Genomic DNA, 16226 nt, shown 5'->3' with positions numbered 1-16226 from the left:
TAAGAATCTGCCTGCCAATGCAGGGGACACGGGTTTGATCCCTGGTCCACATGTCTCGGAGCAACTAAGCCTGTGCGCCACAACTACTGAGCCCGCGTGCCATGACTACTGAAGCCTGCGCACCTAGAGCCCGTGCTCTGCAACAAGAGAAGCCACCGCAATGAGAAGCCCGCACACCGCAAGGAAGAGTAGCCCCCGCTCGCCGCAACTAGAGAAAGCCCACATAAAGCAGCGAAGACCCAACGCAGCCAAAAAAAAAAAAAAAAGACTCTGCAATTTAAACTAGGTTTCCCTGCTTTTCTCTCACAGCACATTGTACTTTCCCTTCATAGTTTTACTATAGTTGATAAATATATATATATATATTTTTTTTTTTTTTTTTTTTCCCCAGCTTAACTGAGATATAGTTGACAAGTTTGTGTGATTGTTTGCTGTTTCCTGGATTGTAAACTCCAGGAGGGCAGACCCCAGGTTAGTGTTGATATTTGCTGCCCTCATCCCATCCGCCCACTTAGAATTGTGGTCTGGCACATAGCAGGTGCTCAATAAATATTTGTTGAGAGAAATGAATTAGTGCACTGTTTGAGAACCCTGCCCTGTTCGCTAGGAGTAGCTTTGAATCTCCACTTAAATTCTGTATGACTGTTATTAAAGTTAGGACTGAGGGTAGGTGTTTCAGGTATTTCAGCTCACAGACCCTCTCCAAACCTCGCCTGCCACTCTCCACCCTGTAACGTGTAGTTTTCTGCCCATCCCTCTCTGTGCTCCTGGCTATCCGGTATCATGCACCATCCCTAACAATCACAGACCAAATAAAGAGGATTGTGACATGGACTCTAAACGTGACCGCGTTGGCGTCCCAAGGCCGGAATAAGACGCCAATGACTCATAGCTCCATTTAGGCCGGCAAAGCGCATCACTCCCCTCCCCCACCCAGACCTGGGGGCTTCCACATCCATCCATCGCCAGGAAGCTCACGCTCGTGCCTCGATTCGGATCTTCCGTACAGCATGGCAGCCCCCGAAGGCGTCGCCCACGGCAGTGCCTTCCGTACAACATGGCCGCCTACAGAGAGCGCATCGCACCCCTCCCTCCCGGCCACCGGAAGTTTCGGTTTGAAACCCAGGCGGCAGACCCGGTCGGCGGTACGGCAGTTATTGCCGAGCATCTTTTGAACCAGAGCGACGAGGCCTGCGGGCAGGAGCAGCAGGCGCCTGGGTTCGGCACTCCCGGGGCGGGAGACTGGGCTGGATGTGGGAGGCCGATGGGATGGGCTGGGAATGGAGGATTTTCTCTCTCCCGAGTCGCGCTCTTCTGGGGTCCTCCGCCTGCTCGGGCCCCCTGGCCCACCCCTGGGTAACATTCACCTTGTACCTTCCAGGCCCCAGCCGTGCCGCCTCGTTACGATGACCAGCGTGGTCAAGACAGTGTACTTGCAGCCCCCCTCTGTGCTGAGCAGCGGCCTGCTCGCAGGTGGGTGTCACGCCGCCCCTACCCCCGGGCGTTGCGAACTGGTCCCGGGTGGTCAGGCCAGGAGTATGGGGGATAAAATCGGTGGCTGGGAGTGGAGGGCTCCGGCAAGGGAGGGGGTTCTATCGGCTCTGACAACCTGCTAACTCCCCTAGAACCGGGCTGTCTAGGCTTATGATGGGAGTTAGGGGAAGGGCCACATGGTGGGAATTTAGACTTGCCCCGCACCCCTGCTCCCCCAAACCGAACTCTGCTGCATTCACCAATTAGATTTAAGTTGCTGAGTATTCTACAATATTATTCCCATTAAGCTAGGAATCCCTTTTTAAACATTTACCTGTTTTATTTCCAGATGAGCTATCTGGAGGGACTGGGTTTGTTGTCAGGGAGGAGAGAAGAGAGTCATACGAAAAGCAGGATACTTAGGGAGCACTAGGGTTCACACTGTGTCTGGTTCACATTTGTAACGGCACAGTGTCTCTTATATAGTACATTCTCAGTAAGCATTTGTTGAGTGAAGTGAGAGAGAAGGGTCAGGCCTAACTAGTATTCGAGAATCTTGGGGGAAGAGAGATGGTTAAAAGCAATGTTTGGGACTTCCCTCGCGATTCAGTGGTTAGGACTCTGCACCTTCACTGCCAAGGGCCTGGGTTCCATCCCTGGTCGGGGAACTAAGATCCCACAAGATGCCCTGTGCGGTCAAAAACTAAATAATTATAAATAAATAAAAATAAAATAAAAGCAATGTTTGATTGCTTTGCCATTTGCTTTGTGTTACTCGGCTTGTGGTTGAAAGTCATCTCCTAAAGTCTGCAGTTGTTGAGCTGCCTAATCTAGAGATTATAGCACAGAACAGGCTTCAGACATCAGAACCTGTGATAGGAGATTTTGAAGCAGCTATTTAAGATCCCTTCCCAGATGACTCCATGCAGTTGACTGATGAGCAGTAGCAGGACTGACCTTTGAAGTAAATAGGCTTTACTTCAAAGGCTTCAAACGGTTCTGTTTGTCCTATGTTGCTTCAGAACACCTGAGTGGCAATTCTGGCATCAGCAGGACCTAGGAGTTGATGGAGGAAATGGAGCCGGTCTTATGCTGCCTTTCCCTTAGAAAGCAGTCTCTCGTTCAGTGGGGAGTGACTGGCATCTCCCCAGCCAAGTTGGAAGTTTTCATCTCTTTGCTTTTTTCCTTGTCCCAGCTTTTTGATCATATGTAACCTCAATAGTTTAACATTTTTAGGCTGCCTCTCAGGATTTTAGATTTCAGGCATGGGGTGGTTGTTCTTTAGTTTTTTGAATAGGTAACATTCAAAATAAATAAATATTCAAAGTGGGGAAACGGTATACAGTGAAAAACAAGTCTTCCCTTCCTTGACACCAGCCATCCAATTCCCTCCTTCGCATCTCTCATTTTAAGGAGATAGTCTTTGTTAAATCCTGCTAAATTTTTCCTATGATGCAGTCCATAGGATCTAACAAATATGGGTTATTGAAACCAATTCCAGTCAATGAAGAGTGTTAATTTTGATCAATTTGCTATTGACACCTTTTTGCATGAGATAGATTTCTTATTGTGTGTAACTTATTAATACTTGAGAGAGGAGAAGGTAAATTCATGCACTTAAAGTTACCTTTTACTTCCAACAGAGACCTCAGAAAGAACCTTTTTAACACTTGTTTTGTGGGTAAGAGGGGAAAATAGGATGTAAGTGCCCATTGAGTGTACCTATAAATGAAATAATTTGTTAGCCTGAGAAATCATATTTATTCCAAACTGTTGTGCAGCTAGAGTCATCAAAATAAATCTTTATCAAACACAAAGTTTCCTAATCCCTGTGATCCAGTGCTTTGTACCTCATTTCTTCAGCTTGATTTAATTGTTATGGCTCTTAATTTAGGTCAAGCTTAAAGGAGCCATTTTACAATGAACAAAGTGAAAGTTAGTATAAACTAGAAGAATCCTGTGCATGTGCTGGGGGTGTGTGCTTAACTCCAGAACAAGTGACTTGAATTTGCTATGGAATGTAAGTGGTAGAAAGATGTGTGTGGTAGAGGGCTGGCATAAGGGCTAGGGGGGAAATGCTCTCCTCTGGGGAAGAAGAATGTCATGTCAGGGCCATTTCTCTGGTTATCTGGCAGTAGCCTAGCAGGATCAGAACAGAATACCAAAAGGGAACCTAACGAGCCTCTAAACTTAACGATGGATAAACAGATTAAAAGGGCTGGTGGTAAAGGCAGTCAGCATGGAAGAGGGGAAGAAGAATAGAGGAGCTAGTTTAGAGACGGTCTGTGAAATAACCCATGAAACTGTGCCATGTTCCGTTTATTCAGTAAGTAGGTTTTGAACCTCTGTTAATATGCCAGATACTCTCCTAGATGCTGGGGCACAAAGATGTCTCTTAGAGTACTAGTTAGGGAGCCAGTCTGGTCAAAACAACTAAGCAACTGGTGAAACTCGAAGCAGCTTGAGTGTAGCCTTAGGAGAGCGGGCATAGTGCTTAGGAGCTGAATGACAGTTCCTTTCAACTGCTGTGTGAGGAAGGACTCAGCTGTGTTCTGCCTTGCTGACAGCCACACTGCCTCTCATCCTCTTTGCTTGTATGAATCTCCACTTTCACATCTGTACCCTCTGGCCATTCAGTTTGCTGTATCAGCAAGCTTTTGGCTACCCTCAAACACACTGTACTGTCACATTTAAAGAATTTTGGTTTCTATTCCCAATTGGTCTAGAAGTCTTATTCTTCTGAATTTATAGAGTTGCACTGTTGGGTCATGATGCGTGGGATTCCACCCTCTTGTTTGCCTTTGCAGATGCACAAACTCGAGCCACTTCTAAGAGCCTATTACCTGTTAGGTCCAAAGAAGTCGATGTTTCCCGACCTCACTCAGGAGATGCAGAAAATGATGTTACAAAAATCATCAAACCAAGACGAGACAATGGGTGAGAGTCAGAGCATCGGTATCCAATTAGAACATTGGGCTAGAAATTGCTCAGTACCAAGAATGAGGGCTTTTGAGAGCACAGGGTATCTGAAGGATTGGCCTGTAGTCAGTGGCCTATAGCAGTGCAGCGTTGCTGACCTGTTTGTCAGAACCCTCTGTGTTGATCAGGTCAGAAGAGGCACAGCCAGGGTTGCAATAAGAGATATTCTTTGCTCTCTCAGCATTTGCTCTAGGTGTACAAATAGCAGCACTGCAGTCAAACGAGCCCTAAGTGGTAGTCGTGGTGGGTGGGGCCTAGTTGTTAGCCTAGGTTGCTGCTCTGAGCAGTCCAGCCCAGTGTAGTGGGCATGTGTGACCCTCTGCCTGGTGTTCAGCTCCCGTGTGAGTGAGGTTGACATGAAGTAGCCACACTGTCTTGAGCAGAAGCAGGTCTGTCAGGTTGTTGAGGTGGTCAAGAGGGGAGCCCGTGCCCTATTCATAAGCTTTTTTCAGTAGTCTGGGCTGAAACAAAAGTGGGCCCTCAGAGCTTCTCAAGCTTGTGCTGTCTGGGACTTCCCTGGCAGTCCAGTGGTTAAGACTCTGTGCTTCCACTGCAGGGGGCACGGGGTTCGATCCCCAGTCAGGGAACTAAAATCCCGCATGCTGCACACGGCCTGGACAAAAATACAAAAAAAAAAAAAAAAAAAAAAAAAAAAAGTAATAACAGTACCGTGATTCTCTGATTGATTTCTTTGTTGTTGTTATTGTTTTAATTGAGGTATAGTTGACATACAACATTGTGTTAGTTTCAGGTGTACAACATAATGATTTGATATTTGTATATATTGCAAAATGATCACCGCAGTAAGTCTAGTTAACATCCTGATTTGTTTTTGCTTCTCTAGGCAGCTGAAAGCTACAGACACTGCCACCAGGAGGAACATCAGGAAGAGGTGAGCGTCAGGGTAGATGAAACCTGGCCACCGTTTTAGGGTAGTGGAGCTCAATCTTGCTTGTACATCAGAATCACTCACAGGACTTGTTTTACTGTGTTGGAGTCTCGTGCCACCCCAGAAATCTAGATGGGATTTTCAGGGGTGAGGCACAGCCAGGTTTGCGAACCACTGTCAGGGCAAGAATCAGTGATGCTACCATCTTGAGTACCAGACAAGAGTTTGGGGGCTCCATGCCAGGACCACTGCCCCAACCTAGCTGTGGCCCATCAGCAAGAGCAGGAAGCCCTCAGGATGGGAGAGCCTGCGTGTGGTTAGTGATTTCGAGATGAGTGTCCTGCTCTGCTGCTGCTGCTGCTGCTGGTGAAATTCTGGAGAAGGATCCATTTGCTTGGACATTTTGCAGTCCTGCAGACAGAAATAACATAAGCTGAAAAGTCTGTAGAAATAGGTTTTAATTCCACATCTGTTATTTGGGCATGACTTAAAAGTTCTGAAGACAAAATACTATCAAGAAGGACTCAGAACTTTGAAAAGGCTTAATATTGATGATGATAATGGCTATTACTTTTTTTTGATTTTTTGCATTTTATTTATTTTTTTATACAGCAGATTCTTATTAGTTATCTATTTTATATATATTAGTGTATATATGTCAAACCCAATCTCCCAATTCATCACACCACCACCACCACCACCACCACCACCACCACTTTTCCCCCTTTGTGTCCATACATTTGTTCTCTGCATCTGTGTCTCTATTTCTGCCCTGCAAACCGGTTCATCGGTACCATTTTTCTAGGTTCCACATATATGCGTTAATATGCGATATTTGTTTCTCTCTTTCTGACTTAATTCATTCTGTATGACAGTCTCTAGATCCATCCACGTCTCAACAAATGACCCAAGTTCGTTCCTTTTTATGACTGAGTAATATTCCATTGTATATATGTACCACATCTTCTTTATCCATTCGTCTGTTGATGGGCATTTAGGTTGCTTCCATGACCTGGCTATTGTAAATAGTGCTGCATTGAACACTGGGGTGCATGTGTCTTTTTGAATTATGGTTTTCTCTGGGTATATGCCCAGTAGTGGGATTGCTGGGTCATATGGTAATTCTATTTTTAGTTTGTAAGGAACCTCCATACTGTTCTCCATAGCGGCTCTATCAATTTACATTCCCACCAACAGTGCAAGAGGGTCCCCTTTTCTCCACACCCTCTCCAGCATTTGTTGTTTGTAGATTTTCTGATGATGCCCATTCTGACTGGTGTGAGGTGATATCTCATTGTAGTTTTGATTTGCAGTTCTCTAATAATTAGTGATATTGAGCAGCTTTTCATGTGCTTCTTGGCCATCTGTATGTCTTCTTTGGAGACATGTCTATTTAGGTCTTCTGCCCATTTTTTGACTGGGTTGTTTTTTTGATATTGAGCTGCATGAGCTGTTTATATATTTTGGAGATTAATCCTTTGTCCGTTGTTTCGTCTGCACATATTTTCTCCCATTCTGAGGTTGTCTTTTCGTCTTGTTTGTAGTTTCCTTTGCTTTGCAAAAGCTTTTAAGTTTCATTAGGTCCCATTTGTTTATTTTTGTTTTTATTTCCATTACTCTAGGAGGTGGATCAAAAAAGATCTTGCTGTGATTTATGTCAAAGAGTGTTCTTCCTATGTTTTCCTCTAAGAGTTTTATAGTGTCCGGTCTTACATTTAGGTCTCTAATACATTTTGAGTCTATTTTTGTGTATGGTGTTAGGGAGTGTTCTAATTTCATTCTTTTACATGTAGCTGTCCAGTTTTCCCAGAACCACTTACTAAAGAGACTGTCTTTTCTCCACTGTATATCCTTGCCTCCTTTGTTGTAGATTAGTTGACCATAGGTACCTGGGTTTATCTCTGTGCTTTCTATCCTGTTCCATTGATCTATATTTTTGTTTTTGTGCCGGTACCATATTGTCTTGATTACTGTAGCTTTGTATTATAGTCTGAAGTCAGGGAGTCTGATTCCTCCAGCTCTGTTTTTTTCCCTCAAGACTGCTTTGGCTGTGGCTATTACTTATTAAAAGTTTTGTGTCAGTAGCTGTGCTAAGAATTGTATATGTATTCTCTCTTATCCTTCATGATAATAATATTATGAGATGTGGGTATTCTAGAAATGAGAAAAAAGCCTCAGAGAGGTTACACAACTCCCTGAAGGTCATATACCACTATGTGGTGATGCCAGGATTAGAACCAACCTGACTCCATAGCCCATACTCTTAACCCCTCCACCACTTCATCTAAGTACGATTATCATTACAGCTGTAAGCCACTGAGTAAAGAGAAATCAGAGGAAGAGCTCAAGGATAAGAACCAGCTCTTAGAGGCCGTCAACAAGCAGTTGCACCAGAAGTTGACTGAAACTCAGGTAAGCGATCCACCAGACCTGCCATCGGCTGCACTGGGTGATGCTTGTGGAATCCTGAGGGACCACGCCAGGTGCCTGAGCGCAGAAGGAGAAGATGCCAGGCTTGCACTGTGGCTGCCCCTGAGGAATGGGGCAGGCCTTACCTGTCTGTATGGCACCCCTACAGGGAGAGCTGAAGGACCTGACCCAAAAAGTGGAGCTGCTGGAGAAGTTTCAGGACAACTGTTTGGCAATTTTGGAGAGCAAGGGCCTCAACCCAGGTAAGAGATGGCACACAACTGCCTTCAAAGGAGTCAGTGCATGTGCCCCTTCCTGGGTGACTGGGGACTGTGCATCAGGGGTCTGGCATGGTGTCAGCTGACCCAGTCAGTGCAGGGGTTGCCTAGCAAAGCCCTGAAGATTTGGGGGAGCTCCTCTCTGTTCTGTTGTGATGTTGACTTTGCCTGCCCAGCGGAGTTTCAGATGGTTGTGCAGAGAGGATTCTCTCTTTCTTATCTGAACACTTTATACCATTAGTTTGGTGCTGACAGGTATGATCTTGCAAATAGATCAGAAATATTTTCTTTCTTTCAAGGGATGTAGCATACAGGTAAGCTTCACAGGTGGAGAGAGAGATAATACTGTTGAAAGGGTTCCTAAAGCTGGCTAGTTAGCAGAATCACGGTGTTTAAAATGTGATTCCTGTTCTGACCCTGTCCCTAGAGGGCAGAGTCTGTCACAGAGAGGAAGCGGAAGAAGGGATTACCCCAGGACTGTAAGAGAGCCTGAACTGAGGAGCCTGAGAGTGCCCAGGGAAGGAGCCCAGGCTTGTTTGAATTAAGGAGTGCTGACTTTGAATGCTGCCATTCACCTGTGCATTTTAGGATATATTCTTGATAGTCATCATATACGTTTTTGGATGATTTTAATTTCCTACGTGTATGCACTGTTTTTACCAAAAATAATAAAATTTTTTAAGGCCTGAAAAGCTTTTAAAAATAGTTTTGTGTATTGTAAACAAAACCAAAAAATACAACCTATACATTTCTTTTGGACAAATTTTCCGCTGAGCTGAGGAGAAAGCAGGATGAAGTTTTGGCCATATCCATACCTAGAGAGAAAGGGGAGATAAAATCCAGCTCTGGAGGGCAGGCGTGGGTGACCTTGCCAAGGTGAAAACTCAGGGGAGAGAGTTTTCAGATGCTGAGAGAAGTTTCCCTCATGAATACTCCTGTGGAGGGCTTTTAATTTTCTTTTAAGTTGCAGTTCCCTAGGCAGGGCTGACTTTGTTGTATTTACTGGTTTTAGGCAGTGAGACCCTGGCGTCACAGCAAGACTCCACCACGGATCACATGGACTCGATGGTGAGGGTGTGGGTGTGAGTGGGCGAAGGCCCAGTGAGTGTGAGGCCCTGCAGATCTAAGCAGGTCTCTGCCGTATGCTCGGCAAAGCCCGCGAAGCAGCCTTCAGTTATCTAGGGTAGTGGAAGAGGGTGGTGGATGTGTACTCAACATAGCATATTTTACTTGGAAGGTGACTTTGTGCTTACAAATATGAGTGAGTCTAAGTTGAAAATGTACTACTTTAAAACCCATAGTAGGGTGGACCAGTAGAGACAGCTTTCTAGTTTCTCTATTCTTCGCTTTACCAAATTTCTCCCCTTATTCCTTTGCTGAGAACTGTGTCTTACAGAGGTCCAGCCTGAATTAAATCTGTCTTCTCTTTGGTTCCTTCCCTGAAGTAGGAAGGCAATTGTTTGCAATTAAAGCCTTTTGAGCTTCTGTGATCTATTCCCCAGGAAGATCAGTTGTCATTTTAGAATCCTAGAATACTAGGTATGGAAGCCTTCCTCAGCTCCCCTAGGCGATTTGTCACCCCTTTAGTGGCTACTGCCTTCCGTTCATATTACCTGTGTAGCACAGAGCACGTGGAGGTGGGGTTCTCTGTCCATCCTGTGGACTCAGTTCTTCCAGGCCCACAAGAGAGCCCGGCACTTTTGCGGACACTCAGTCAGTGACTGAACAGATGGGATATTAGCGATCATCTGATTCAACTCCCATGAAGAGATTAGTTTATATGAAGAAAGTTCTCGCATTTCAATAAAGATTTGTTACTACATTGTACTTTTCTCTTAGCTGCTGTTAGAAACTTTGCAAGATGAACTGAAGCTTTTTAACGAAACAGCCAAAAAGCAGATGGAGGAGTTGCAGGTGAGAGGCAGACATCTCCGCAAGGCAAAATTACCATTTCCTACCACAATAGGTGGATCTGTGGAGGGCTCTTTCTTATTTATCTATTTATTCATTTTTAATAAACTATTTTGTAATAATTTTAGATTGCAGAAAAGTTGTAAAGATAATGGAGAATTCAACTCCCCTAATATTAACATCTTACATTATCATGCTATATTTGTCAAGACTAAGAAACCAATATTGATGCATTACTATTAACTAAATTCCAAGACTTTATTTGATTTCACCGTTTTTTTCAACTAATTTTCTGTTCTAAAGACTCTTAGAAATGTTCACATCTGCAGGGCATGAGGCAATGTGCAACACGCTAGGTGGCTCCAGGTTGACAGTTGACACCTGTGTGAAATCCATGCTGTAGAAACTTGATATCTCAGGGAAACCTGTAATAGGAAACCCCGATTCTTGGGTCTGGACCGCTTTGGATTGCTTGGATGAACCATGGGATACTACACGGAATCCCAGAGGATTTCATTGCTCCAGTTGAGATAACAGACTCTGTAGTAGAGAGAGACAATTCCTAAAACCAACACAGATAAACAAACCTAAGATAGAAAAGACAATGTCTGTCAGTATCCCAGTGGTCTTCCTCAATGAAACAGAAGCATAATGTTCTGGTTATGGTATTGTCTTTCCTGTGAGTCAGAGTTTGGTGGTTTTTTGTTTTTTGTCTTTTTTAATGTCTTTCCATGCAGGCCTTAAAGGTAAAGTTGAAGATAAAAGAAGAAGAGAGGGCCCAGTTCCTAGAACAGCAGACCTTATGTAACAGTCAAGTAAATGATTTTACAACAGCCCTTGAGGAAATGGAGCAGCTATTAGAAATGTGATAAAAAGCAGGTGGCCACATGGCTCCCTCTTGGGGATAAACTCTCAGAAGAAGCCACTTAAGACGTCTGCTTCTTGGCCATGATCTTCTAGGACTCACCATCCCCAGAATGAAAACAGTTTCTGCAGTAGGATTAAGGACAGTTTATGCTGGAATGGCAATTCCTCCTTTAAGCAAGCATTCCCAGCCTTCAGATTGGCCAGCTCTCCTGAACCTCACAATACGTAACTGAGGCCTACAAGAGAGGGGGCCTGAAAGCTTGGATCAACCTCCTAGGCAACAGAGCGGCACAGAATTAGTATCAGGAGACTAAACCAGCTACAGCCAGAGAAGCCAAAAGGTCACATTCAGACGTGCGGGAAGAAACAGTGGTGCGCAGGTGCTCCGCGGGAGACATCACTGAGGAGCCCTGCGGTCCCCTCCTCACTTGGAACACATTCTGTCCCATCCTGGTTGGCCTCTATAACCTCACTGTAAATTTATGAACTGGAAGTTACCTGAAATGGCTTAATAAATGGGGTGAAGGTATAAATAGCAATAACACCTATGAAACAATAACACCTTGGAGCTTTTAATCTAAATCAGTTCTGGGTTTTTTTTCATAAAGTGTTACTTTTAAAATAAATATTTCTGTAACTATTCAGACTGCAACACTGGCAAATGAAAATAGCCTTTTAACCTAAATACGTCCACTGAATACTATCGAACTAATCTAGGTAACAAGTCCAAGCCTCCAGTTTCACCCAGAATATTTTTCTTCCACTCATTAAATGCTCTGTGGCTAGTGCCCCCCCCCACACCCCCCAACCCCATCTTCCAGGAACATTAGCTAGTCTTCTGTGGTGTTCCCTGTTTGTAGCAGTGGGTGCCACACTCCGTCCACCAGGTTTGTGTCACTAGCTGCCTGCATTCCTAAGTACGCGTGTATCTCTGCTATTGCTTTGCTCGGCCAATCCTGGACCTGGTCCCCTGGATCCTTAGTCAACTGAAGCCCGCAGCAGCCACCCCCAGCCCCTGCAACCACCAGATCACCAAAGGCACCGCCATATTTCATAGTCAAACTAGGCAGACTTTGGCTTTGGCCATCTCCCATTTTTTTCTGCACCTCTCCCAATTTCTTCAGCAATTCCCCCTACTCTTCAGCATTATTGGGGCTGCCCAGAGCCACCCAGTCAAGTCAAGTAACGTCCCACCCTAACTTACAGGGCTAAAATTCTTTTCCTTCATACACATACAACATTCACACAGTTGGTTATGTCCCAAATATTTTTGATAGGGAAACCCAGTTAAATCTCACTGGTGAGAAGGGCTGAATATTTTCTACCCATTTTCAGGATGTTTATAGTTTAAAAGATTGTTTACCCAAGTGAATTTGTAATTGGCATTTCTGGTCCCCCCAAAAGTTCTACTTCCTTCTTGGAAGGAAAGGGTGGGAAACTCAGCTGTGAGATCCTCACCTCCTTGTCATGCCTCCCTAGTTAACTCCTAAGAATGGAACTATCCCAACTCCTCCATTACTCATGTTGCCCAGTGTTGAGATCCTGTTTGCTCAAGGTCTGGCCTCACAGGGGCCTTCACCTCACGATGCTGCTTTGCACCACCAGCCAGCATTTGTGCAGTCTTGCCTTTTCTTGTGTTCCCTCTGACCTCTGCTGCTCCATCTGCCTTTTGTACGTGTGGAGGTGTTGTGGTGCTTATTCTGATGTACAGCGTGAATAAGTTCATGCATTACATGAACCAGTGTGATCTGCACCCTCCACTTTGCTAGACGCTATAGGAAACTTTAATGTAGCATGACGTTCTTAACCTCAGAAGTGCTTACAGTACATGTGGTGAAACATTGCGCAGGTGATACACAAGTTGAATAACAAAGGCAATAGTTCAACAGTGGGTTGTGTGATATAGTTTTGTGCTATAGTAGTTAACTCTGGGCTAGTTCGGTTGGGGGAGGCTTGATGGAAGTGGTAGACTGTGGTTGAAGGAAGAGTAATATTTAGAGAGGCTAGCTAGAGGGTTGAGAACTTTCCAGGTTGGTGAACACATGGAGATTTGGGGACAGTAGCGCACTCAGAGAGGGCATGGGAGCTTCACGCCCTTTCCCCATGCATCTCTTCCATCTGGCTCTTCCTGAGTTATATCCTTTTATAATAAACCAGATCTAGCAAATAAAATATTTCTCTGAGTCCGTGAGCCATTCTAGCAAATCAATCAAACCCTAGGAGGGGATCATTGGAACTTCCAAGGAGAAAATAAAATGAGAGACTGAAGAAAAAAAAAAAGTTGAGGGGATATCCAGATGAGTCTTGAGGAACTAAGTAAGAACACTGGGCTTCTTCAGAAGGTTCAAGATGAGAGGGGAGGAATTCCCTGGTGGTCCAGTGGTTAGGACTCTGTGCTTCCACTGCAGGGGACATGGGTTCGATCCCTGGTCGGGGAACTAAGATCCCGCAGGCCATGTGGCACGGCCAAGATATTAAAAAAAAAAGATGAGAGGGGATTATATCTGACGCTTAACCGAGCACTTGTAATATGCCATATGTGATGTTTATGTGTGTGCCTCCTTATGTTCATTCTCATGTAATCCTCATTACAGTCATACCAGGTAAGCACTATTAACCCTTTTTATAGCTAAAGAAAAAGGCTCAGAGAAATTAATCCATATAATTAATTAATGAAATTAGTTAATGAAATGAAGTTGATTTGCCCAAGGTCAAACAACAAGCAAGTACTGGAGAAAGATTTGAGCCAGGGAATAATGGGAGTGGAAAGTACATGGTGCTACTAGATGTTTTGAAGAAACTTAAATGCAAGCTAGGAGGTGTGGATTTTTATCATCCGGGCCAGAAGTTTACAAACTGTCTCAGTTCATGATGCTCCTAGTGTCTCAATATTTTATGACACACCAAAAGATATACCTAAAAGTTCTATTTTTAAGTAGTTAGATCCAAACGATAAGCACTTATGTCCTAACAACTTAGTAGGTATTTGAAAAAATAATACACATAAATCTAAAGAAAATATTTTTATTTTTAAATAACTACAATTATTTACTAATGGGATATGGGGCACAGTTTAATTTCTCAAGCCTTGGAATCAAATTGGACACTACCACCTTCCTATCCTGTCTGAGAGGAACATAGCATGATCTAATGTTGATACTGACCTACTTTGAGCCAGTACTTCACATGTCGTCTAACATGTCATGTATCACTGTGATTCCCCCAAAAGTTTATCCCATGGCATCCCAGTGAGCTTGCTGCCTAGGGATGCCTTGGCTCACAGTCTGGGAACCATGAATCTAGGCAATAAGGAATCACTGACACATTTTGAGCAGATAATCACCATAATGAATGATTTAGAAAAAATGAATCTAGCACTGTGTGGCTAGATGGATGGCTTGCAGGATCTTAGTTCCTGAGCCACTCCTTGGGCAGGCAGGAGGTCATGGGGCACTACCATAGCACCTTTTTTTCTTTCAGTTTTATTGAGATACAACTGACATAGCACTGTATAAGTTTAAGGTTTACAGCATAATGATTTGACTTACATACATCATGAAATGATTATCACAACAAGTTTCTTATTTTATGTTTTTGGCCATGCCACGTGGCTTGCAGGATCTTAGTTCCCCGACCAGGGATCAAACCTGGGCCCACAGCAGTGGAAATGCAAAGTCCTAGACACAGGACCACCAGGGAATTCCCATTAATTTACTGTTCTTTTTCTAGGTTCTTAAAATAGAAGATAAGGTAATTCCATTTCAATTTTTATCTTTTCCAGTATATGCATTAACAACTATAAATTGTCCCTCTAAGGGCCAGGTAGCAGCATCCCAAATTTTGCTATGTCCTATTTTCATTATTCGTCTTTCTGTTCAAAATATGTTCTAATTTCCATTGTGATTTCTTCTTTCACCTGTGGATAATCTGGCTTCCTGTCTCATTACTCTCCCAAAACAATTTTTGATAAGGTGTGTGAAATGAAATTCACATTTTATGGCAAAACAAGAAAAATTTAAATATAAAAAAATTTCCTCTGCCCTTTAGCCTCCTGTCTCCCCTCTACTGTGCATTGTGTATCTGCATTTTGCCTCCACAAAACCTTCCCCGCTGGCAGAAATACCTGCTCAACCATAAACAGCAACATCCTTCTAGCAGGAACAAGACAACTCCTTAAAAGACAACATTTCTTCTTGATCTGTAAAGGGGTCACAATGACCCATCAGTTTGCACTTGCCGATCTGGATTGTGTAAACTGTCAATAATACGCCATCTAATGTACGGCTCTGTCTCAAAAAACTTATGTAACTGTGTTTTGACTTCTAACAGGCAGAACAGTTCTTGGAACACAAATTTGAGGGTTACAGTACTCAGATTTGGCTCAAATAAAATTTTCCATTTCTTTCATAGATTGGCTATTGATTAATTTTTCATCGACATATGCTTGGTGTAGTCAGCAGGATACCAGAGACCAGAGGACACCTGGAAGACGCCTAAAACCGGCACTCAGTACCAGCCATGGGTACTTTGACCCTCACCGGCTTCTCAGCATCTCTCAGGTGTTCTGGTGAGTTCTCCTAATACCCAGATCTCGTTGTTTTGGTGATGATCCTGAAAATTTTATTTGGGCTGGTTTTTACTTGTCTTAAGGGGCACGTAGGAATTTCCTAGGCAGGGTCCTAGGGGGATCTGGACAGCAAGTCCAGGGAAACATAGGTAGCTGGTTTTTGTTAAGTTCGGCTTAAATCAAGGGAAAAAAAGGGGTAAATTGATATCGGGTCTTAACAAAACTTTTTTGTTAGTGAAATGAGAGACTGAGTTATTCAGCTCTGAAGAATAAAGGGACATTTTGCTCCTTCTGGCCACAAGGCGTCCTCAGGTGACTGAGGACCTTGCAGAAGTGTCTGAGGATCAATCCTTACTATGTGCAGTGGTCCTACAAGGGAACCCCACTACGACCATTAAGTAAATACTGCTCATCTGGGGGGCGCAACAGAAGCTGATAACTTAGCAATCCCCGCACCCATGACAGTTCTAGACTGTCACGGGGAGAAACCGAGACACATAAGAGAGTCAAAGCGACTCAAGGGTAATTCCTTGGGGAGCTAGACTCAGAAGCAGTGCACATCCAGTCCACCACACTGTCCTCAGAAAACTGTTCAGATCATATCTCATACCTGAACCGGACTACCAAATTAATAATGGGAAATCGTGCCTCACGGGCCAAAGAGCTCCCGGATGAATAGCCACCTATGGGAACCCCAGCTGGGTTTATGTATAACACCCATTAAACTGACGCTTGCAAGCATTTAACTTAATGCATTTGTCCCTGAGATGGCCCAAAATGGGGCACTTTCGATTTACCTAAGTTGGTAAATTTTATTTGCACACTAAATTAGAAAAAGCCAGCTTAAGATCAA

At 43.9% G+C, this 16226-nt stretch overlaps 1 protein-coding gene across 1 annotated transcript; it reads left to right on the top strand.

The window, feature by feature from the left end:
• The first annotated feature begins 1010 nt into the window (after positions 1–1010).
• On the top strand, positions 1011–11362 carry KNSTRN (kinetochore localized astrin (SPAG5) binding protein). The gene is given in 10 exon segments (XM_059915581.1): positions 1011–1083; positions 1086–1218; positions 1382–1473; positions 4281–4410; positions 5297–5344; positions 7648–7753; positions 7920–8013; positions 9041–9096; positions 9868–9942; positions 10677–11362. Coding segments are annotated over 10 exon segments (939 nt in total). The 3' UTR covers positions 10809–11362.
• Positions 11363–16226: the final 4864 nt, after the last annotated feature.

This window comes from Balaenoptera ricei, chromosome 2 (genome assembly GCF_028023285.1).
Source record: "Balaenoptera ricei isolate mBalRic1 chromosome 2, mBalRic1.hap2, whole genome shotgun sequence".
NCBI lineage: Eukaryota > Metazoa > Chordata > Mammalia > Artiodactyla > Balaenopteridae > Balaenoptera > Balaenoptera ricei.
This window is presented reverse-complemented; position numbering and strand designations above follow the sequence as displayed.